The sequence below is a fragment of the Taudactylus pleione genome, unplaced genomic scaffold (assembly GCF_031769625.1).
Source record: "Taudactylus pleione unplaced genomic scaffold, aTauple2 ptg000372l, whole genome shotgun sequence".
Classification (NCBI taxonomy): Eukaryota; Metazoa; Chordata; class Amphibia; order Anura; family Myobatrachidae; genus Taudactylus; species Taudactylus pleione.
Genome location: NW_028284773.1, coordinates 11,468,045 through 11,494,218, shown reverse-complemented (window position 1 = coordinate 11,494,218; position 26,174 = coordinate 11,468,045). Strand labels below are relative to the sequence as shown.

The 26,174-nt window shown below is 46.1% G+C and overlaps 1 protein-coding gene across 1 annotated transcript in view; it reads left to right on the top strand.

Moving 5' to 3' along the window:
• The window catches only part of LOC148508284 (putative cation-transporting ATPase 13A5), a 157,234-nt gene extending 131,635 nt beyond the window's left edge, over positions 1-25,599 (top strand). Inside the window, exons 21-23 of the mRNA XM_088444741.1 lie at positions 13,737-13,825; positions 17,831-17,911; positions 25,307-25,599. Of these exons, the coding sequence (XP_088300867.1) occupies positions 13,737-13,825; positions 17,831-17,911; positions 25,307-25,483 (347 nt within the window). The 3' untranslated portion in view covers positions 25,484-25,599. The remainder of the gene's footprint in view (positions 1-13,736; positions 13,826-17,830; positions 17,912-25,306) is intronic.
• Positions 25,600-26,174: the final 575 nt, after the last annotated feature.

Here is a 26,174-nt window from a genome sequence, read left to right as displayed (position 1 = left end):
TTATGCCCTGTCACGGAGCTTGTATAATAGACACAGTGGGCTATGCCCTGTCACGGAGCTTGTATAATACACTCAGTGGGCTATGCCCTGTCACGGAGCTTGTATAATACACTCAGTGGGCTATGCCCTGTCACGGAGCTTGTATAATACACTCAGTGGGCTATGCCCTGTCACGGAGCTTGTATAATACTCAGTGGGCTTATGCCCTGTCACGGAGCTTGTATAATAGACACAGTGGGCTATGCCCTGTCACGGAGCTTGTATAATACACTCAGTGGGCTATGCCCTGTCACGAAGCTTGTATAATGCTCAGTGGGCTTATGCCCTGTCACGGAGCTTGTATAATACTCAGTGGGCTTATGCCCTGTCACGGAGCTTGTATAATACTCAGTGGGCTTATGCCCTGTCACGGAGCTTGTATAATATTCAGTGGGCTTATGCCCTGTCACGGAGCTTGTATAATACACTCAGTGGGCTATGCCCTGTCACGGAGCTTGTATAATAGACACAGTGGGCTATGCCCTGTCACGGAGCTTGTATAATAGACTCAGTGGGCTATGCCCTGTCATGGAGCTTGTATAATAGACACAGTGGGCTTATGCCCTGTCACAGAGCTTGTATAATAGACACAGTGGGCTTATGCTCTGTCACGGAGCTTGTATAATACTCAGTGGGCTTATGCCCTGTCACAGAGCTTGTATAATACACTCAGTGGGCTATGCCCTGTCACGGAGCTTGTATAATACACTCAGTGGGCTATGCCCTGTCACAGAGCTTGTATAATACTCAGTGGGCTTATGCCCTGTCACGGAGCTTGTATAATAGACACAGTGGGCTATGCCCTGTCACGGAGCTTGTATAATACACTCAGTGGGCTATGCCCTGTCACAAAGCTTGTATAATACTCAGTGGGCTTATGCCCTGTCACGGAGCTTGTATAATACTCAGTGGGCTTATGCCCTGTCACGGAGCTTGTATAATACTCAGTGGGCTTATGTCCTGTCACGGAGCTTGTATAATAGACTCAGTGGGCTATGCCCTGTCACGGAGCTTGTATAATAGACACAGTAGGCTATGCCCTGTCACGGAGCTTGTATAATACTCAGTGGGCTTATGCCCTGTCACGGAGCTTGTATAATACTCAGTGGGCTTATGCCGTCACGGAGCTTGTATACACACAGTGGGCTATGCCCTGTCACGGAGCTTGTATAATACACTCAGTGGGCTATGCCCTGTCACGGAGCTTGTATAATACACTCAGTGGGCTATGCCCTGTCACGGAGCTTGTATAATAGACACAGTGGGCTATGCCCTGTCACAGAGCTTGTATAATACTCAGTGGGCTTATGCCCTGTCACGGAGCTTGTATAATAGACACAGTGGGCTATGCCCTGTCACGGAGCTTGTATAATACACTCAGTGGGCTATGCCCTGTCACGAAGCTTGTATAATACTCAGTGGGCTTATGCCCAGTCACGGAGCTTGTATAATAGACTCAGTGGGCTATGCCCTGTCACGGAGCTTGTATAATAGACACAGTGGGCTTATGCCCTGTCACAGAGCTTGTATAATAGACACAGTGGGCTTATGCCCTGTCACGGAGCTTGTACAAAACACTCAGTGGGCTATGCCCTGTCACGGAGCTTGTATACACTCAGTGGGCTAAGCCCGGTCACGGAGCTTGTATAATACACTCAGTGGGCTATGCCCTGTCAGTTGTCATGGAGCTTGTATAATACAGTGAGTAGTAGAGTGCACATACACAGTGGGCTTATTATGCCCAGTCACGGAGCACACACAAGGGCTTATGCCCAGTAAAGTCACAGAGCACTGCCTACTCTAATCTATCTAACACTAGAACAGACAGCGCACTAGCTAACTACCTTACTAAGCGTCACGCGAGAAATGGCGCCGACTGCCAGGCGCCGCGCCTTTTTATAGAGGCCGAACGTCACTCGGCTCTCGCGAGAATCCGACGCCGGACGGGTGACGTTCGGCCTCGAGGTGGAATCCGAGCCAGGCGGGAACACCCGAACTTGCGTTCGGGTGGACTCGGATTCCACCTGTTCGGAGCGGTTCGGATTCCTCAGAATCCGAACCGCTGATCACTAATATATATATATATATATATATATATAAAATCTTATTTGATATTACTATACTATACTTATATACTTAGCGCAGTGGTATTTTATTTTTTTAGGTCCGATACAATGACCCACGCCGTGCATTGTTATGCTTAATGTGCAGATTTATACCATTCCTTTGCTACAAAAATACTAAGTACCTAGTACACTATAAGCAAAGTAAGATAAAAATTAGAGGAAAAAGTAGCAAAATTGAGGAAAAAGTCTGCAGTCTGTGTAAAATGCAAAAGACAGGTCCGATACAAGTGACCCGTGCCATGCATCATTATGCTTTATCTGCTACTTTATACTAATAAAACTAATCCTAAGTAACTATATGCAAACTAAGGCCCTGATTCAGACCCACTCGTAATTGGGCGTACGTACGTTCGGCGTACGTAAAAAAATATTTAAATTCAAGCACTCGCTCATATTTTCGTACGCAGCTAAAAATCCGCCCCAAACTCAGCCGACCCCTCCTCTAACTAACGAGCGTGCCAAATAGCGAGCGTACATCCCCGAAATGGCTTGAAGGGAATGCACGCACAAGTACAAACCGGAAGTGGGCCTGTCAGATTCCGATTACCTGCTCGTTTTTTCTGCCTACCTCCCTCAATCGTATCATGCCAATCAATGGGCTCTATTTATTAACATTATTTTTACTAAAATAAAGTGAAAAAGGGTGTTTTCACACCCTTTTCACATTATTTTAGTTTCACCTGTATTTATTACAGGGCAATTGGAGTAGAATTAGTAAAATTCTATTCCAACCCCCAGTATCACTTATTTTTAGTAAAGCAGATCGCATTTCCTATGATTGTAATGGGAAATGTGATCTGTGTGCAAGTTACTAAAAATAAATTGTAAAAAAATACCGGGGGAAGCCCTGTGATAATAACGCCACCTTGAGGTGGCGTTATCCAGGGTCTCCCCCGGTTACCGGGCTCCCACTCTGCTCTAACGGGGAGAGCAGAGGCGGGAGCCGGTACCAGTAATCAGCTGTGTGGTCTAAATAGACCGCAAGCTGATTGCTGAAAAAAAAATTAAACATTTTTTTTTTCACTTACCTGAATCCAGGGACCGGTGATCGTGCCTCCGGTGATGGCTCCTCTCTGGTCAGCTGGTCTCCCACAGTGCACTGGGGCCCGGTCATCAGGTGATCGGGCCCCAGTGCAGTATGGGAGATCACCTGATCGGGAAGCCCGGAGAAGACCACCGGAGGCCAGGAGGATGCAGGTAAGTGTAATGAAGGGAGGGGGGGTCGCGGGGGTCCGCGATTGCGGGGGCGGGGCTTAGCGCCGGGGGGCGGGGCTTAGGGTCGGTGGGGGGGTAGTAGCGGTGGTCGGTCGGCGCATGCGCGGGCTCTTAGTCGCGGTATTTTTTCCGAAAATACCGCGACTAGAGTGAGGATGGGATCCGCAGGGACAGAGCTTTATCGCAAGCTCTGTCCCTGCAAGGGATTTATAGTAAATCCCTGTGATATTACCTGAATTCGCAATGCGAATTCACTCGGTAATATCACACTACAATCCGCATTCAATATGCGGATTGTAGTAAATAGAGCCCAATGTATCAATTAGCTTAATTTATTTTTTTTTTCAACACAATGCAATAAACTTTAATCTTGTCCGTGTTTGTATTTACTCGCAGAATACGTACGGCTGAAACCTTCGCTTTTATTGTTCAAAAGACATGTTAGCCCCAATTAAACAATTGTTCTATTTGTTTGTATCCCCACAAATTTTCTGTGGTTCATTTCTTTATTTAAATTTACTTACGCATGTCACTGCATCAAGCCTATCATAACTCTCAAGAGATTTGTGGCCCTGTCGAACACATGACTCATACACTAACCAATAGAATTTGTCCTGTTAATTTCCCAAATACATTAGCCAATCAAATTTTTTTTGGGTGCTTTATTAAAAATATTTTTCTAAAAAAACACCATTGCCATCATGAGATCCGCCGCATTCACCAGGCGCGAACTGCTGGTGCTGACGGAGGTGATGGACAGGCGGATCACCAGTCAGCCTCCACCCATCTCAAATAGCCGAAAGCGTTCCGCATATGCGGAGGTACGTCGCCGCCTGCGCTCCTTCGGCTCACGCCGACATATTGGCCAGCTGGAGCGCAGGTGGTCGGACCTGCACCGGCGTACGCCCCGCTTGCTGGCATGCTTTCGCATGCAGATCGCGGAAAGTAAGTTTTATGGACTGTGGTTTTCAAGTTTATCTTGTGGGCCCTAACTGCGTGTGCATGTTTTCATGTCTGTCCTATTTAGTCATTGTAGTCATATCTGCATGTGCATGTTTTCATGTCTGTCCTATTTAGTCATTGTAGTCATATCTGCATGTGCATGTTTTCATGTCTGTCCTATTTAGTCATTGTAGTCATATCTGCATGTGCATGTTTTCATGTCTGTCCTATTTAGTCATTGTAGTCATATCTGCATGTGCATGTTTTCATGTCTGTCCTATTTAGTCATTGCAGTCATATCTGCATGTGCATGTTTTCATGTCTGTCCTATTTAGTCATTGTAGTCATATCTGCATGTGCATGTTTTCATGTCTGTCCTATTTAGTCATTGTACATTTTTATTTATTTATTTTTTTTATTTTGGATTCCTGTTGAAACTAACCACAATATTTTTTTAATCTTTTAGGGGCACAGCAAAGACTACGGCGTCATCGCCAGACAAGACGGCGGTCCCGGCCCCTCACTCCAACCCCCAATTCCTCAATTACCCCCTCCTCCCCAGACCCTGTGGCCGAGATTTCAGGTCTACTTCCCCTCCAGCCCAATTCCCCCTCTCTTCCATCCGTCCCTCCTCCAAATACCCCCTCCCAGGATTCTTCAAACACCCTGCCCCTAGGTTTGGGGAATGTAGCCACCTCCGAGGTGGTCCAGGGAGTGGCTTCTGGCTCTGGCGTTTTGCCGAACGGTATGTTTTTTAATTTTATTTTGGGCACCACAAACTGTTTGTATGTAATCATGTGTCGTCCCCATTTTTGTTGGCTTTCTGTCGCCTTAGGGTATTTTTGGGGGTTGTCTTTACCTGTTCCTGCTGATTTCACCATACACATATCACACCAGTGTGCATTTTTTTAGGGCCCTTGTATTTTTGGCCTAGGACATTTTGGGGTGCTGGGTTTTATCCGTGTAATGTTTTTTTTGGCCACAAGCTTTTAAGTTTTGGTTTGCTTGTTTTGTGTTTTTTTAGAATGTTGCTTCATTATAGATTTATTAATCCCCAAACTTTTGTCACCCACAGAGGAACAGAGGCGTCGGGCAGAAATCTGTCAGTGTGTGGCACGTATGCGGGAGCAAGTCACCGGGCTTCTGCAGGGCCTTGACCATCTGGCGGTCCTCCTTAGGAATTAGTTTTTGTTTTTTTCTAATTGTTTCCTAATAAATCAGTTTTAATTCAAGCTCTGTCTCATGCGTTTTTAGTAAATCCAAGATTCTTTACACTGACATAAGTAGACTCTTCAAGCAAGGATTGCCACAGAATCTCACTACAGATTGTGTGTTGTATTTTGAATGCAAACAGGCACAAGAAACCCCTCCCAGTACCAATGTCATTTTCCTTTTTTGGGGTGGACAACATGATAGTTTACAACATTTTTCAGGTTCCTATTTGGTGGCCAATCTGCTTAGGACAATCTTACGAAGGCAACTGATTGTACAGGATTCCTTGGTGTGTTGGTTAGTACCCCGAAAACATATTACATTTTAGCTCCACTTGCTTCATTACTGGGTTACCCCTTAGGTAAAATTAACGTTTGGGAGTTTGTTTACACTTGCTTCTAACGTGCCCAAAAAGGAAACAAATTACACTCTCCAAATATTTATTCACAACAGAAATCAAAATACAAAGTGGTCACTCACAAACAAAACACACAGTGATAATCAGAAATACACCACATACCAAAAACAGGAAACAAACACACAACAAATCAAGAACTGGTTGACGAAGGTCCATGCCCACATGATTTCAAAAATATGGCGTTGCAATATGGGTGTCATAATATATTCCAGAAGTTTCCACATAAAGGTTTTTGAAGGGTAGCAGGAAGTAGTCATCGTGGGAGTGCCAAAGATTATCCAAACAAACAGAAGATGGTGCAAGAATTAATATAAAAAAAGATGAACGCCAAAAAACCGTAACACATTGAGTATACACACTGTTGTTTGGTCAATAATTACCTAAAATATCGGGCCACCACATCATCGCGTATAGCCCCCCCACATACTGACCTCCGACCAACCTCGGGGGGGCCATCCTCAGGTAAGGCATCCTCTGGCTGCATTTGAACACCACTCCTTATGGCGATGTTGTGAAAGATCCCACACAGGACCACAATTTTTGAAACCATATCCGGCAAATACATGAGCTCGCCACCAGAGCGGAGGAGGCATCTGAATCGGCCTTTTAAAAGGCCGATACAGCGCTCCACCACTTGCCTGGTGGCTGTAAGTGCGGTATTAAACTCACTTTGTGGACCTGGTGTGGGAGCCAAATAAGGAGTGAGCAGCCAGGGCATGCAAGGGTATCCACTGTCTCCTGTGAAAAAGAATAGACAACATCAGGATCACTGTGTATCAAGCTTAACATTGTTATGTACTAAAGGTCTCCACTTACCCAGAAGCCACGCATCACCAGCTTGTAGGTTGTTTAATTTGTGCCATATCCCTGATTGCCGGATGATGAAGGGGTCATGTGCACTTCCTGGTAATTTTGCATTCAGGGACAGGATCTGGAGGGAGACATCACATACCACCATTACATTCAGGGAGTGATAGTGTTTACGGTTGCGAAATATTGCCTCCAGCCGTGCTGGAGGCTGAAGTGGTATGTGAGTACCATCCACAACCCCTATGATGTGTGGGAAGCCAGCTATTTAGTAAAAATTGGCCTTGGCCACACTAAGGGCACCCATATCCAAAGGCATTTTAATAAAATGATGGAGGTGCTTGAAAAGTGCCTCCATCACTGCCCTCAGGATCCTTGAAAAGGAGGATTGTGAGATGCCCGCCACTATTCCCACCGTTGTTTGAAACGATCCTGAGGCACAGAAATGTAACACCGCCATAAATTGCGTAAGTGGTGGTATTGCTGTTGGACTGTCAATTTGCCGCTCAAGATCACTCTCTATTAATGAGAGAGTGTCTATGATGATTTTGGGAGGAAGACGGTAGCGTCTTAAAACCTCATCATCGGGCATTCCAAAAAGGGTGACATGTGTTCGAAATATCTGGGGCCTTGCACGCCTACGATGCCTACGCCTGGGACGAGATTGAGGTTGGTCGGCTTCCGGGAGCATGGCCAGAACAATCCGCCCAAGATCAACCTGAAATGGCAAGATTTGAATGTAAGGCTTTGGACCCACCCCAAAAGAAAATTAAGAACAACTTAGCTTGATGATACCATCCATTGCTGCTTACATGCCGGGGTATTGTCATGATACGTCCAAACTGAAAATAATCCCAATATTAATTTGTAAAAGTTTAGTCTGTGCATTTATGTTTCTAAATTTTGTGCTAGACAAAACATAAAATAGGCGAAACACACATTTGGGCAAAGAGCAAAACGACATTGCACACAGTACATCAAAATGGGTTGAAATGTAAGCCAAAAATGCGAAAGGGCAACCACAAACAATTTTACAGGATTAATAAGCATTTAAAAATGCGCTAATTAGTTCGCCAATACAAGTCAAAAAACAAACTGAGAAAAATGCGCTAATTAGTTCGCAAATACAAGTCACTATACAAACAGAGAAAAATGCGCTAATTAGTTCGCCAATACAAGTCAAAAAACAAACTGAGAAAAATGCGCTAATTAGTTCGCAAATACAAGTCACTATACAAACAGAGAAAAATGCGCTAATTAGTTCGCAAATACAAGTTAATAAACAAACAGAGAAAAATGCGCTAATTAGTTCGCAAATACAAGTTAATAAACAAACAGAGAAAAATGCGTTGATTAGTTCGCAAATACAAGTTAAAAAATGGACTTACCAAGAGCAAATATATAAAATTCCAAATCAAAAGGTCTTTGGGTCCGAAATAAAAATAAACCTAAAATAGATGAAATTATGGATCAAAAAAATAAAAACAAGAAGAAACACAATGAGACACCAATAGAACCAAAGTTAGACTTCACAAAACTTACCAAATCAAGAAACGAGGCAAAAAAAAAAAAAAGCGAACGGAAAATAAAAACGCAAATCTAGCAAACAAAATAAACTCCAAACGCCAACTCCTTAATCCGCAAACAAGAAACTCCAACCAAGGTAACCTCCAACAATCCAAAAACGCCACCTCGACTCGAGACACACCAAGCCATAAATAGTGTTTCGTTTCCCGCACAAATTAAGGAGGGATCATAGGAACGCACAATCAATGATGCGGCCGCAAAATAAGGACGCATGTATAAATACGTCACGAAAACACATTTAAATTCTGGTGTATTTCTTGTTTGGACCTTAGACATGGCTACAGACCAGGGAAACAATGGACAAGAGTCAGGCGGTAAGTCTTTCATGCATTTTGTCTCAATGATTAATTTGAAACATAAGATTGGGCAAGTTGTGAATTTGAGAAATCTGAATATTTACACAAATAGGTGAGGAGGATGACATGGAAGAGGCTGCTGGGCCCAGTATTCCGGCCAAAGCTGCCAAAAAAAAAAGGCAGCCACATTTCACAAGAAAGGAGATGGAGGTTTTGATTCAGAAGTGTGTGGACATCCTGCCACAGGCAGACAGGAATATGAGTACAAGCCAGAAGTGGAGAATGTGGGAAGAGGTAGCCGTTGCTGTCAATAGGGTGGGTGATTATGTCCGTCTAGCCCGGGATGTCAAACGGCGGTAAGTAAACACTTGCCCCCCCTAAAAACAAACCCCATTTTAAACAAAAGGATAATGGTTTCCATTTTATCCCACAGATGGGGCGACTTCAAATATCGCCTAAAGCAAAAACTCGCGGACAGGGCTAGGCATGCAAGGGGGAACGGTGGGGGTCCCACCCCTATGTCATTGGAGTTGACGGATTTAGAAGAGCTGGCACAGGGGTGTGTGCAGCCTGTGGAGGTGTTTGGCGTGTCCAACATGGATACGGACATGCCAGACTTTGCGGCTCCTCATGTTGTCCCTGGTAAATCTTGTGATGTCACCAACTCTGAAATGTTAGTGGGCCAATATGTAGATTCTAATGTGAGTCTTTTCTCATTTTTCCTAACAGAGACACAGGCGGATGAGTCTACTCCAGAGGGGAGCCTTGGCCGCCGAATTTCTGCTGGCTCTGCAGGGGAGGAACCAGTACATCCGGCTGAGGACCCTGCAGAAGCCAGTCCAGGGCAATCCCCCTCGCAGGCAGTGGCCCTCCTCACAGAACTCAATTTCAAATCGGATTTCCATACGGAGATTCTGCAGAGGATGGACGCCAGTCTGCTACGGGTGGCTGAGGCCCTGGAGCAAAATGCTGCAGCCAATGTGACCATTGGTCAGGCCCTGGCGGAAAATACCAGGGCCAACATCTGCATCGCCAATGCCCTGGAGCAGGTCGTTCGCCAGCACATGGTGAAGCCGACCTCCCTTCCTGCCGGAACATCAGGATCCTCCACCTCTGGCACAACATCAGCCAATCCTCCAAATGTGCCTAGCCCTGCGCCTAGTCCAGAGGCCACAACATCTGCCTCTGGACAGGCAAGCCCGATGACATCCCGGACCCGGTCTGGCGCCCTCCCTCCCCCAGCCAAACGGGTGAAAAAACGGTGAAAGCAATGGCGACTTTTCCCACACTCCTTCTGTGCTTGGCTCATATTCCTTTCTGGTCAAAACTTCCCTCTCCTTTCTTGTGAATTGTTTTTAATTTTGTGTTCTACATTTCATAAATCTTTTATGTTGGCCCAATTATTGTAACTTTGGGAATGAACCCTGCAAAAAAACTTTGCCAAAAATTGTTTTTTTTATTTTTTTTATTTGAGCAATAAAAAAATAATAAAAAACTGACATTGTATTCTCACATTATTGTTAAAATGGATTACATTTAATCCTGGGCCAAAAGGCACAAACTGGCAAGAACCACATTTTACATGCCCCCCCCCAAAAAGGGCTCTTTAAGGAACGTTTCAAATTTAACATAACGATGCAAATTCAACAGGCCAAAAGAAAAAGGTAAAAACCAAAAAAACATGATGACATTATTGTTACAATAGGCCCTAACCAACAAATTGAGCCCAAAAGAAACTACCACAAATGTACGTAAATTGATTGTGTAATCATCACATTAGCAGCTATGATTTCCACCTGCGTACGCTTTTGTGCTAACACCAAAAACTACTTTCAAAACACATACCAAGCCGGTTTTCAATCCACCACTAATTGCTGTTCAGACCACCCGCGATTAATCGCAGCAACATCGAGGAGTGCCGGGATGGAGGAGAAGGCCATCGCCAATGTGGTCGAGTAATCCAGACCCTAAGCTGTGCGAGCATTTTGAAGGGAAAGAGGATCATCCAGTGACGTATGAGTCGGTCCGTACACATTTTACGCTTGCATCTGCTAATGTATGTACGCCCCAAAAACGCCTCGCCACGCCTGCGTTTTTCCATCTCCACCCCCGTCAACACCCAAAAACGCCCTGTTCTGTCAATCACATTTGAAATGTCACTTCCTGTACGCTATTTGACGAACGAGACCAAAAAAACTTGCAATCTGCCGTACGCACATGCGCAGTGTTACACCGACGCAGGCGCGGTTAGTCAACATCGGAACGCAACGAGCGTACTGCTGTTTGCGAATGGCTCTGAATGAGGGTCTAAGATGCTAAATTGTGGATCAAGAAGCAAACGATAATTGAGAAAAAAAGTATCAAAATTGAGGAAAAAGTGCACAACAGGGAATCGCGCCAGGTGTCTCCTGCAATATGGCACAAAAAGGATAGGAAACACCTGTGCCTCTTGTCCGGAGCTACATACATTTTCTGGTATCTAACAAATAAACAATAGTAATAGAAAATCTAAGTCAGGCAAGTAGATAAATATAAATAGTTTTAAAAAAACTCAGTATATAAATTAACTGATATAAAAAGAGCACTTAATAAAATTATAGAAATATCACACTTAATACAAAAAAATCACAATAAAATAAATTCTATTAAAAATAGATCAAGACAGGCTATCGATTATATCTATCCATACAGAACCTATTAACCACATATAGATATATTCGGTCTCTTTACAATAATAATACTTAGTGTTGATCAGTTAATACATTTCAGTTAAATCCATCATGGTCTTATGTTTTAGCCCTGGGACTTTGAAAAAGGACAAGGAATACCAAGCCACTATGTGTGCTAGTCAATATCACAGGGATTTACTAAATATCCCTTGCAGCGACAGAGCTTGCGATAAAGCTCTGTCCCTGCAAATCCCCTCCGCACACTTATCACGGTATTTTCGCAAAAAATACAGTGAGAAGTGGTCGTGCATGCACCGACCGGCCCCTGCTAAGCCCCACCATTGTTGCTAAGCCCCGCCCACCGCAATTGCTCACCCCGCGACCCCCCCTCACAGAATTGCACTTACCTGCAGTGATCGGGGCTCCGGTGATGTCCTCCATGGCTCCGGTCAGCTGACATCCCATCCTGCACTGGGACCCGGTCACCTGATGACCGGGTCCCAGTGCAGGATGGGATACCAGCTGACTGGAGGGAGGACATCACCGAAGCACCGATCTCCGGTCCCTGGACTCGGGTAGGTTTTACAATTTTTTTTTTTATTTCTAGCAGAGATCCGTGTGTGGTCTGTTTAGACCACACAGCTGATCACTGGGGCCGACTCCAGGCTCTGCTCTGCCTGTTAGAGCGGAGCAGGAGTCCGGTAACCGGGGGGTACCCTGGATAACGCCACCTGCAGGTGGCATTATTATCACAGGGCTTCCCCTATTATTTTTTTCACAATTTATTTTTAGTACCTACCAGGCAGATGGCATTTCCTATTACAATGATGGGAAATGCGATCTGATTACTAAAAATATGTGATAATTAGGGGTTGGAGTAGATTTTTACGAATTCTACTCCAATTGCCCTTTAGTAACTTTAGGTGAAACATATGATGCTGTTGGCCCACAAATGACTAGTTACACCACTGCTTGTTCAACAGGATGTGTGACTCATGTCAGCATGGCTACTTTCTTCATTAACTTTATATAGGCTGTACAGATGGTGTAATGGTTAGCATTACTGCCTCACAGTACTGAGGTCGTGGGTTTGATTCCCACTACGGCCCTAACTATGCTTGCGTGGGTTTCCTCTGGGTTCTCCGGTTTCCTCCCACACTCCAAAATATATTGGTAGGTTAATTGACTCCAAATCAAATAAACCCTAGTGTGTATCTGTGTGAGCATGTGGTAGGGTATATAGATTGTATTCTCTGTAAAGCGCTGTGGAATATGTGTGCGCTATATAAGTAACTGGTAATAAATAAATAATAATAATAATAGGCTAGATGGATTTCTGCTACTACAGCTCAAAGTTCCAGTTGAGCAAGGTTGAGTCACAGCAGATTTATCCCTTTTAGTTTAATTGCTTAAGTAATTTTAGTTGGTGACTTCTCATAACAGCCATATTTTGGTCTGATGTTTTAGCCATACACTTTTTCTGTTTTGGCATATTGAATTTATATTTCTTACTATTGATATACTAAACAAAAGAATATATTAGAGGTGGATCCTGAAACAGAGAACAATGACTGTCCAACATTGTACAATTCATAATAGGGTTGTTTGCCATTAGCCAGTAGACAAGATGAAATTAAATATAACAATAAATTAATGTGAACCAGATTTCCAGCTGTTGTGTACATCTGTACTTTCTGCAGCAGGCAAGTATCACTCCAGAAATATTTTATGATAGAGCTTTATAGGGCTTAAATAGGCTCCCATATGGTAACATTGATCATATACTTGAGGTGCAGAAAGAACTATTCTTTGGTAGCGCTTTGCGCATCCATTTCTCTCTAGATTGCAGTGGGCAATGGGAATAGTTGGATGGACTGAGGTAGTTTTTTTGCAAAGTACAGTGTTGGCACCCAGGAACATCTAGATTGCAAAGCATTTTATGGGGGGAGATTAACGAAATTAGAGCAGGTGCATTTTTAGAGCCTTTTTCTTGCTGGTCGTAAGGGCCTACATCCCTCTCCGTTCAGTGAAAAGGAATATTTCTAGGGACACTTTCACCCAATGGAAAACATAACTTGAAATACAGATGTGTCCATCACTCATCTTGGCTGAAGTCTAGCCAAACAGCCCCTCTTGGCGAGTCTGGTCCTGAAAATTGTGCGACTGAGTCTCTCAATCAGCATACGAAGTGCTACGATGCAGCGGCCGTAGCCTTTTTCCACTCCAAGTTCCATTTATAGATATACAAGTGTCACATATTAAATGAATCAGCGCAGTATCCTGGTGCTCCTAGTCGCATCACATTCCAACTTACTTGTTAAATATTTAAGTCTATTAGTGATATACACTGTGCATGAAAGAATACATGTATGGTGAAATAAATATTAGCATGCAACTCTAATTATATGTATTTTTTTTTCTGCAGATCTTTTTTGCATACTTATTATTGCACAATTGGGAGCCTTTTTATTTATGTTGTTTGCTGATATTGAAAAGCTGTACAGTTTCATGGAGGTATGTATCAGATGAAAGGAACTGCACAAGCACTTGTAATGGCCCTCCTTAGCCAGATAGTATGTTTGTAGCCTTTTTCAGAAAAGCATATAGAGTACATATATTTATATGAGTAGGACCAGATTAACTATGGGGCAAATAGAGCTGCATCTCCAGGTCTGCACATAAAAATAGGCCCATCATCATGGCAGCATGATGACTAGCTGTCTAGCAGGCCACAAAGTTGGCCATACATGTCATTTTGGCAGGAATACGTATTGCTCATTGCAACCCTGTTGTCAGGAACATTGCTCAGACCACAAGGAAAGAGGCATGGGGAAGACTGGGGAACTGAGATGCTACAGAAGGCATGCCATGACTCCAGCAGTCTCTATCTATCTACTATAGCTGCAGTACAGATGTGTCCACGACTCCACATACATCTATCCTCCATGTGCTACAAGTTGTGCTACAAATAATGCGGGAACCAGGGGTGTTTTACGAGAGGAGGGAGCCCATGTGCAGCCTCCGTTTGGGCCACTTCCAGCAGCTCAGCGGCACTGAGAGCTGTAGATTCTGCCGTCATGCTAGAATCTACAGCGCATGCGCGGGTCTCTGGGAAAATGGCGCCCGCGTCTACTTTCAAAGGTTAATCTTTTCTGCGCATGTGCAGATCACTGGGTAAATGGCCTGCCACCATTTTCCCAGTGAGTGTTTGCTGCTCTACAGTGCCAATCCAGTGCTGCGAAACAGCACTTTGGGAATTGGCGGAGAGGTAAGTATAATTTCCAATGGGTGCAGGGTGTGCGGAGTGGATCCAGGGTCCCAGGGTCCCATGTGCCCCGCACACCCTGCACCCATTATAGATAGGCCCCTGGCGGGAACTCTGTGTGACTCGGAATAAGATGCATCTAAAGGTAGAAGGTCACATGAAAAGACACTCGGCACTACCAGATCACGCCACGGCATGACGCGACGAGCAGTGGCGTAACTAGGGTATTTGGAGCCCAGGGCAAATTTGAAAAGCGAGCCCCCACGCCATGTGCGTGCGGCAAAAAAATGGGCGTGGTCACTTAAAAATGGGGCGTGTCAACATGACACACCCCTTTATTTTCACGCTGAACATTCCTATCCATATGCACCTTAACCCCAGTAGTACCCCTTATACAGTACCCCCAGTATGCAGTTGTGGTCCCTCTTATGCAGGCCCATAGTATTGCTCCTTATGCAGTATCCCCAGTAGTGGTCCCTCTTATACAGCCCCCAATTAGTTCCCCTTACTCAGTACCCCCAGTACTGGCCCCCCCAAATGCAGTGCCCCATGTAGTGTTCCCCCTTATGCAGTGCCCCCAGTAGCAGTCCCCACAATGCAGTGCACCCAGTAACGGTATCCCCTTATGCAGTGCCCTTTCTATAGTGCCCCCAGTAGTAGTCCCCCCCCATGCAGTGCCCTTCATATAGTGCCCCCAGCAGTAGTCCCCCCCATGCAGTTTTCCCAACAGTGGTCCCCCTTATGCAGACACCCAGTAGTGATCCCCCCTATCCAGTGCCCCCTGTAGTGGCCCTTCCTATTATTGCCCCCAGTAGGGGTCCCCCCATTGCAGTGCCTCTAGTAGTAGGCCCCTTTTATAATGCCCCCAGTGGTAGTTCCCCCCCCAAGTAGTAGTCCCCCAGTAGAGGTTCCCCCTCCCGATTAAGTGCCCCCCCCAGTAGAGGTCCTCCCAATAATGGTGCCCCCAGTAGTAGCCACCCCTCCCCCATTGTGCCACCACCCCCAGTAGAGGTCCCCCCAGTAGTAGCCACCCCCCTCCCCCATTGTGCCTCCAGTAGTGCAGACAGGTTTAAAAAAAAATATATAAAAATATACTTACCTGAATCCACGCTGCTGCTGCTCCGGTTCGCGACACCGCTCCCGCCGCCGCCAGTCCTCCCGGGCTGGCGCGCTCAGCATTATGGGAGAGACGTCATGATGTCATAACGTCTGTCCCATTACCCACTGCAGGAGCCGGATGGAAGCCCGGCTCTTGCAGTGGGTGCTGCAGCAGTCAATGAGAGTCTATCTGACTCTCATTGGATGCTGTTTAACACACGCATCGCCGCCAGCGCATGTGTTATGCACAGCCTGAGCCCGCCTCCTAGCGCTATTGGGCAAGTGCTCAGGGGGAGGGAACGGGCTCAGCTGTGCAGCACAGGAATGGCGCTGGAAGCCTAGCGCCGGTCCTGTGTAAATGTGTAGCGCTGACCACGCTCACTGCGGTCGGCGCTACACTGGTGGCTAACTAGGGTGGGCCGGACCGTGGCCGGTGGCGCCCCCCCGCGCCGCCGGTCCCACGGCGCCCAGGGCACGCACCCCGCTCGCCCTGCCCTAGTTACGCCACTGGCGACTAGAATGGCTGTTTAACGCGCAAAGAGGCTTGAAGTATAAGGACATATCTGTATGATTTGCTGTGTAAGCTCCTTCTAAATAACCATCGTTTAATGTGAATTATTATGTAGCTGTGACCAAAATGCGGCAGTAGGAGAGAGAAAGGCACTCGGAGCAGAGACTTTGGGCCTGATGCATTGTTGTGGGGAAATCGGAAGTATGTGTTCCCACACTGCATGGAAATATATTCAGATATTCACCTGTATGCAGAGATGTGCGCATCTTGTGTTGTGCATGCCCTTTATATGTACACTTGGATTGCTACTAGTCATCATCACCAAGAACATGCACTTTTACCTACCCAATATTATTTGCAAAACATGTTAGTAGTGGAGTGCGCCACTGCGCACTTTCCAATAAAATGGCACTTCAAGGGATACTTTATTGCCCTATCAAGATGGCCACTGATAGTGTATCTGTGCATGCACAGTGCCATCTTGCTACTGTGTATGAGTGACATGGTGGAGGACAGACGTCATCCTTATTTAATCCGTTGTCCTACTCCGCTACCCATACTGAGAGGACAGTCACCGGCTGGTGAACTGTCAGCACTCCTGTTCCGCTATAGGCTCCGCTACATCCAGAACCAGATATCTGTAACAGTGAGTATGGCTGTACATCCACTACTACAAAATAAACTACATAGCCTAGTTAAGCTACCTCAGTGGTAATTGCCTACAATTTACAGTAACCGCTGGTGTGTACAGTACTCTGCTCATCATCAAGGTGGAATCGGTATGATATCCTGACGGCCGCATGGCCGGGAGTTCGAATCCCGACAGCGGTAGCCCCGACAAAACAGCAGAGCCCGGCAGCGGAAGCCCGACAGCGCTGGAAATCCCGATCGTCCTAAGGTAAGTATCTACTAACCTAACCTAACCCCCCTAACCCTACCCCATCTTAGGGCTGCCTAACTCTAACCTCTCTCCCTGTGCCTAACCCTAATCCCCCCTCTAAGTTTAAGTGCCTAACCCTAACCCCCCCTTCCCCGCTGGGGGGTGCCTAACCCTAACCTCCCCCCGGGGGTGCCTAACCCTAACCCTCCCTCCCCCTAGCCTAACCGTTTAGGCACCGGGGAGGGGGGTCTTAAGGTTAGGGTACGGGGAGGGGGAGGTTAGATTTAGGCACTAGGGGGGAGGGTTAGGGTAGCGGTTAGAAAAGTACTCACCATCACTTCCTATGGGTGTCGGGATTCTGGCTGTCGGGATGCCGCTGTCGGTATTCTGACCAGCGGCATCCCGACAGCCGGGATTTCATACCCAACGCTGCAACCACAGATCTATGCAAATCTGAAACAGGCCCAGTGTGTGTCCTATTTGTTTTATAAAGAGCATGTATTTCTTAACAGACCTTCCTTTGCCTACACTTGTGCTTGCGGAGTAAGATATGGAGAACTTGTCAACTATATACATCAAATATGAATGTCTTTAAGTGATTCCCGCTTGCATGGTTAGTAAATTGCAGGAAATTTCAAATCTTGTTTGGAGCTAGGTCTAAAGACACATTATTTTATATCACTCTATTTTAGTTAAAAGGAGTTAAAGTTAATTCTTTGTATAAGTATCATCTTCCTAATTGAATTTACACATTTTGATCCCCAGCTTGTTTGTACACCATTTTACTGGAGAATAGAAATATTAGCAATGGTAACCGTGCTTTTTGTTGCATCTTACATTGTAGAGGTAAGTCATTTTGAATTTTTTTTTAAAATAAAAGTATATCTAGCTCAAATTTCTGCAGTTACATGTGCTTTACCTTGTAAAACTGAGATGTGTCTCATTGTCATGTGACCAGTCAGATGACATACTGGGGTACTAAGCCTTGGATAAGATAAAGTGGAGAGAAATAAAGTACCAACCAATCAGTTCCTGTCATTTTAAGGCTGTGATTGGAAAATGACAGGAGCTGATTGGTTGGTAGTTTATTTCTCTCCACTTTCTGTCTCTCCAAGACTTAGTACATCTCCCCCAGTAATATATGATGTAGTGGGCACCAAGGTTTTGGAACATCCCTCTTCTCAGTAGCCACATCACTCCAACCAAAAGGGTCCATGCTTGATTATCTAATAAGCTTGTAATGGTGGAATCCCTGAACGATCAAATGTAGATCATCAGATTGTTTTACCAAGGATGATTCTTTATTCACAGCCACATCTGGGTAGAATCACAGGGGGATATTCCACTTAACTACTTAACTGGCTAATAATATTTCAACGCTCAGAAATTATTATTTTTTTTATGACGACAGACAGTGGGGGAAGCAGCTGCTCAGTCTGCGTTCCTGACTAGTTGCATTTTCTGACTAGTTGCATTGTTTGCAACCATGTCAGGTAATACACAGTCTGGCATGGTTGCAAACAATGCAACCACATCTGGCATGTGGTTAAGGAGAATTCCAATAGGGGGAGATGTATCAAGCTTTGGAGAGAGATAAAGTGGAGAGAGATAAAGTACCAACCAATCAGCTTCTAAAGCCTGGTACACACTATATGATTTCTCGGACGATATGGCCGATTCCGATGTATCGGAACGTTATATCCTCCAATTTGTGCAGTGTTTACCTACTATGTCAGCTGTTGCGCGCTCCCGTTGGGTCTTCAGCTGCATCGTCAGGTTGTCCCTGTGTTGGCCCATTGGCTGGGGGCTCGGCAATCATATCACTGGGTACATATATTGTATACATAGGTGAAGGAGCAGCAGGTAAGTGCTGGTGGCGACAGCAGGGAAGGGGGTGAGGTGGTGGGGTGCTTTGGAGCTGTGTACAGTGCTGAGAGGGGAGGGGGGATTGGAGCTGTGCACAGTGCTGAGGGGAGTTGGAGCTGTGCACAGTGCTGATGGGGGAGGGGGGATTGGAGCTGTGCACAGTGCTGAGGGGGTGAGAGGGCAATTGGAGCTGTGCACAGTGCTGAGGGGGGATTGGAGCTGTGCACAGTGCTGAGGGGAGGAGGGGGGTTGGAGATGTGCACAGTGCTGAGGGGAAGGGGGGATTGGAGCTGTGCACAGTGCTGAGGGGGGTTTGGAACTGTGCACAGTGCTGAGGGGGGATTTGAGCTGTGCAGTGCTGAGGGGGGAGGGGGGATTGGAGTTGTGCACAATGCTGAGGGGGGGATTGGAGCTGACTGCACAGGGGCTGGGGAGGAAGGTTGGAGCTAACTGCACAGGGCTGGGGGGATTGGTGCTGACTGCACAGGGCTGAGGGGGGAAGGGGGATTGAAGCTTACTGCACAGTAGGCTGGAGGGTATGGTTGGAGCTGACTGCACAGGGCTGTGGGGGATTGGAGCTGACTGCACAGGGGGTTGCAGGGGAGGTTGGAGCTGACTGCAAAGGGCTGGAGGGGTTGGAGTTAACACAGGGCTGGGGTGACACGGGCTGGGGAATGACGCCGAGACACACACTGGGGCCAGGGGGAATGGGGCTGAGAGATACACTGGGGCAGAGAGATGCACACTGGGGTCGGGGAAATAGGGCTTAGAGACACACTGGGGCAGAGAGATGCACACTGCTGCAGGGGAAATGGGGCTGAGAGATGCACACTGGGGCTGGGGGAATGGGGCTGAGAGATGCACACTGGGGTCGGGGGAATGGGGCAGAGAGATGCACACTGGGGCTGGTGGAATAAGGCTGAGAGCCACAGATGGGCCTGAGGATGGAGAGACGCTGGGGGTCATGAGGATGGAGAGAGACAAAGGGGCCTGGAGATAGAGAGACATGGAGGCCTGGAGATAAAGAGACACAGAGAGCCTGGAGGACCACAGAGGGGCCTGGGGATGGAAACATTGGGTGGTGTGCAGTAACACAGGGAAGCCTGGAGAGACACAGAAGTTTGATCAGGGAAATTCTCATTTTTCCTGCACAAAAGCTTCTGTTACTACAGTATATATTATTGTTATGATGATGACATGGGTTATATTTCTACGTAAACAGGCATGTTCCAGACAATGTTATCTCCTACATGAATAATGAATACCGGCTGAAGGCGCTGCCCAGTGAGGCTCAAATTCTTCAGAGGTTCCCTGTTGCAAAGAAACCACCATATAGGCAAGAAAAAACTTTAAAACTGACTGGGGTCCCAAAAACCCACCTAGGGGTGACACCAAGGTGACAGGAGCCGGGTGCCGCACTGTAGCATTAAATGCAGCACTCGGCTCCTGACAGTGTGAGGGAGTCTGCACTGCACAGTGCCCTCCCGTATTTCTTCCACACACCAGACCGCTAAGGTTTGGGCTGCAAGGCCATTCCCCCTTCTCAAGTAACCATGCCCCCTGTTCACCAGGCCACGCCCCCTTTCTTGGCGGCACGGGACTAAGCCACGTGCACAACATACCTCCCTGCACTGGGTGACACCATGTGGAAGGACGCCACTGGTGGTTTTTTTTCCAATATCTGGGACCTCATTCAGAGTCACTCGCAAAAAGCGAGCGCTCGCTCTGAATGAGGGCGGCCGCTTTTTTTTTTTTAGCCGGCCTCCTGGCCGCTCTCTAAGCTGTGGGTGACCACCCACAGCTTTTGCAAGCAGCCTGGTGATGGTCGCGACCATCGGCCTTGCGACAAAACCCTTGTGGTAGGGTCTCGTCTGCCGCAAGCCCCAGTGAGCTTCCTGCTCTAATAGAGCAGGAAGCTCACCGCTGACATCACGAGTGATGTCAGTAGGGCCGCCCACAAACGGCAGGCATTCCTTCAGGAACGCCTCCGTTTGTCCAGCCATCCCCCCTCCCCGCCTACAAAACGGGGCAAGCTGTCGATCAACATCGACAGACGCCCCGTTTGTAGCGAGCCCCGGAGCGAGTGAATTTCTCACTCGCTCTGGGGCTTGCGCACGTGCACCGCGTGCGCAGTGCCCCACCATCGACCCGCTTCGGAGCGGGTCTGAATGAGGGCCATGGTGCTAAAACTGGGACCACCCATTACCAGATCTCTAGTTGCGCCTATGATCGTATAGTGTGTACCCACTTTTGTAGTCATTTTTCAAACACTGGAAAATGGCAGTTAGAAACTTTTTGGTTATATCTCTACACTTTATCTCTCTCCACGGTTTGATACATCTTCCCTACAGTATCTGGAACATATTCACATACCACTAAAAGAAAATATAAAGCCACAAGACCACTTTTATGTAGTTTAAAATGTATTAACACATTAAAATGTAAGTTTAAAAACATGTAGCACTAGCTAAAAACACCAGTAGCTTATCTGGACAAACAAGGAGTCCCTCTGGAAAGAATTTCTATTGTCTGCCACCGGGTCAGGAACCAGAAGTGGGTCACAAAAGTAGCACAGATCTTAAGAGCTTAAGAGAAATTAATTTACTCAAGGATGTAATAATGTAACCAACTAAAGAGAAATACAAATGGAGGTGTACTACTAGCAACTAATAATAACCACTCAGCTTCTAGCTAGCATTTATCAACTACATCATACATGCCTACCCTCCCGGTTTTCGCGGGAGGCTCCCGATTTTTCGGGTAACCCCCGCACCCCCGGAAGGGTAGGCATTTCTCCCGCATTCTGCCCACTTCCTAGTGAAGTGGGCAGAATGAGGAGAATACCCGCGGAAATCACGGGTCTCCGTGAAGGGGGCGGGGCTTAAGATGTGATTCTGCATGAATCACAGCATTTGGCCCCGCCCCCTATGTAAATTTTAGCCAATCGCGACAGTTTTGTCGTGAGGGGGCGGGGCTTAATGACGTGAATCATTAGGCCCCGTCCCCATCGGCCCCCTGCTGCTTCTCTTACCCGGGCTTCTCCCGGGAAGAGATTATAAAAGGTAGGCAAGTATGAACTACATTCTATAAAATGGTAGGCAGAAGCTTGGGGCAACTTCTCCACTTCTCTACTCTGTTCACTGCTTGATACATCCCCTGCAAGCTTATTACCAGGGCCGGATTAGCAATGGGGCGGATGGAGCTGCATCTCCAGGCCGCCCATCAAAATAGGCCCACAGCAGCGGATTGGTGTGCTGCTGCAGACAGGAACATTTATTTTCCTGTCTTTTTAAGAGCATAACAATAGGCCCCCGAAGCTCCGCCCATTAGAAGCCCTGCCAGGCTGTCACCACAAACAAATCCCGTCCACCCATCCAGGCTGGGTGTCACACAAATGGCGGTACAGCGGAAGGTTTCAAAAACCCTCCCTGCGCCGAATAGTGTTTCAGCATCTCCCATGTGGCCTCTGCTCAGTGCCCTGGTGACGGATAGGAGTGGGGTCGGTGCCGGCCGGTGAGTAACTGCAGCTGGGTCACTCTGCTCATTTAATATGAAGGGTGATGATTGATGAGCAATCATCATCACCCTTCATCGGCGCCGCGGGACGCGACCCGCGGCTCTTGTCTTTTGCCTCGGCTCACCTTTACAGCGCAGCAGCAGGCTCAGTCAGTCGGTGTGTCTGTGTTGCCACACTGACCGCAGCGCGCACCCTCCCCTGTTGTCTTATAAAGGCATTAAAGGGAGCCAGGAGGAGGTAGGCAGAAGACGTATATGTCCTGTTTAATCAGGCATTCTTTTGGTGAACAGCCTGACTGGAACCAGGGCTCCCTAAATACCAATGGAGTGTGAGGTATGCTAACATAAACTACCTGTTAAATCTGTAAACATTTTAATTAAATAATGACCTCCATTAATTGAGCACTGATCTATCGTTCTATCTATCTATCTATCTATTTATGCGTGCTCCTGTCCCTCCCTCCCACCAGGACATAGAATATTAAATAATGACTTCCACTTCCATTAATTGAGCACCGATTTCTTTAAAAAAAAAAAAAAAAAAATATATATATATATATTTAAATTATTGAAAATGCGATGAAAAACCCTGTTTTCAGGGCTTTACTGCATTTTCCATATGCACTATTGGGTGGCCGCCGGGGCTACGAAGTGGAGGGTTACGCTTTTGCTGCCGTTACTCCTATAGAAGTTTATGGGCTTCTACCCCATCGGATCCCTCCCAGCATGCCACGCGGACCTTGCGTCACTCTGCGCATGCGCAGATGGACTCCCGGGTCATAAACCCAGAAGTCCAGGGCACAGTGCTGATCGCAAAGGACAGCTCTTATCGGAAGAGCTGTCCTTTGCTATACTGATTGCATATGTTAGTGCATATGCGATCAGTACGAATGCGATGTCTGGCGGTATGTACCGCCCTGTGTTAGTGCATCCCGCCCCCTGTATAGACCACAAACATACATAACTAGTCACACTCCCGCGGCATTGGACACACCCCCTGCTGCGGCATACAATAGGCCCTTCATAAATTTCAGCTCCAGGCCCATGTGGTACTTAATCTGGCACTGCTTATTACCCAAAGACCTCTTGTCACGACCCTGTCTAGTTGTCACCTTTTTGCCTTGAGACTTACCACTGTCAGCTGCCCCATTGATCTGTGTGTGTAATTTGCCTGGAGGATTTGTTCTGATTATTGCACCTGGCCTCTCCTCTGAGCAGTGCTAGCCCTGATTGGAATCGCAGGTGTGGTTCTGATTCTCAGAGCTGCAGAGATGAATACTTCCTCTGCATGTTGTGCCTTCCACCACTCAGAGTGCTACTGCCAGACCACCTGTCCGTATCCACCAATTGCTGCCAGACCCATGGTGTATATGTCTTCTCCTGATAGCATTCTGGGCCTGAACATCTCGTCTTCCCGTTGTGTATGGTTCATGCTGTTTCTGCGTTCTAGTGTTTCCCTGAAACCTGCTACAGCTAAACCTGGCAATCCAGTAAACCTGCTGACAGCAACCCCTGGTGCATCCTGAAAACCTGCTACAGTAATACCTGGCATCCAGACGTCCTGTTACAGCAATACCTGGCGTGTGCTCTGCTGCTAGCCCTACTCCTGGTTGGTCTCTGGCACTCTGTAAACCTGCATCGTGTCACCCTGCCTTGCTTCCTGCTGTCTATCAAGTCCTGCTCCTTTTACCAACCTACTCCCTCCCTGAACCAAAAATTCCCAAACCTACCCATTCCTTCCTGAAACCTGTTATTCCCAATTTTCCAATCCAGTCTGCACCTGAGTTCCAGCCTTTGTCACGGAAATTCCAGATTACCCTGTTTAGCCCTCGTCTCAGCATTACCTGACTTCCCTTCAGCCATTGTCACATTATTCCAGTCCAGAGTCAAGTTCGAAGCTCATCAGTTCAGTCCACGTTGTTCCAGTCCAGAGTCAAGTTCTTAGTTCATCAGTTCAATTCAACAAGTCTTCCTGCCGGTCCCAGTCTGATTCCTCCAGTTCCTGTCATTTATCATCAAAGGCAGTTTTCACTGCTACACAACTCTTGTAAATAGAGCTATCTACATCACCCATGGTTCCGGTCCAGCCGGCCTCCAGAGAATCCAGTTCATCACCTGGGACAGGTAGCTCACAAGCACCAATCATGACACCTCTTATAAGCTAGGATACGTCATTCTTTTTTTTTACCTTTTTGATGCAGTGCTAAGCATAATAGAATGTAGAGAATAGCTGGCAATGTGTAAGTAGTAAGCAGTAATATTAGCTAATCATTTGCATCATCTTAAGACCTCTAAGTACTGAAGCTCTACCTGAACAGGAGACATTACTTATCTTAAAGCAAAACCTCTAAAGCTGCATACACACACAACGATTGAGTTAATGAATGATTTTAGTAAACGATTTTCTACCTTGAAAAAATGAACTAAAATCGTTTACTAAAGTTGTTCATTTACTATGTTCATTTAAATGTAATGAACGATTTTTATGAACTACAAACGATTTTTGCATATTAACTTAATGAAAATCATTGAGTTGACAAGTCTGACTGAACTACAAACTACAAACGTGAACGCGCATGAACAATAATCGTCCATCGTTTGACTCAGAAAGTGAACGATTTTTTCAAACGATTATCGTTAAACGATATCATTAAACGATAATTGTTCAAAAAATCGTTGTGTGTGTATGCACCTTTAGTGTTAAGGAGACTTTAAAAGGTATTAACAACTTGTTCTGTCTCCTTAAATTCTGTAAGGGAGTTTAGAGCATCTGGGCTATTGTATGTAATTATTTATAACAAGTAAAGTACTATGTGTTAGGAATAGTAAAATGATAACAACCTTTGCATTTTCTACCAGGTCTTTGTTAACAGTAGAAATCTCTGGCAAATCATAAAGAAGATGTTTGGTTACAAGTCAAGAAGTGGCTACAAGGAGCTGCAGAGGGCATTGGAAAAGGACACAGACTACTCCTTGTGGAAACAGATGCTTCCCTCAAAACAATGTTTTTTAGTACTAGAAACTGATAGCATTTAATGACAGGTAGTGTTCGGTTAAAATGATATATATTTTATTACGTGTTCTCGGACAATACATTCTTACACTAGAAGCTATATAAATGGGACACCTCCCCAAAACATAATAAAACATAATAAGCACCAGGGCTAATAAGTTGGTATGGTTATAGCCAATGTGAGAGGACAAACAGTATGTGAACCTCTCTCAAAACCGAAAATCAAGACCAAACTATAACAGGCTGGGTTTGTTTTATTATAACATGAGGTATGGGAATTATAACATGGGGTACGCCATGTTGTAATGGAAACACCCTAGCCTGATGGGCTCAGCATGGCTCAGCACAGTGTTGAATTTCCTAGGGATCTTCATTTCTTTCCTCTTTTTTTTCTATTTTCTCCAGCAATCCATGGATTAAAAATAACAGGCCCTCATAGACAATGCACAGTTTGTTCTTAGCAGAGCTGTAATGCCAATGACAGGCTGGAGCTTGCCTCTAAGTTACCAATCATAACACCTTTCCTACATTTTAGTCAATCAGAGCAAAGTCACTCTTATTAATTACTTTGTTGACAGACGATGGGCTGTTGTTTTTTTTCGATGCTCAACAAATGCTTCATCTATGAGGGTTTTTTGTTTTTCTTACTGGATTACCACAAAAGAAAAAATAAACAATGAAGCAAGGAATAGATTTATACCTTTTTTTTTTTTA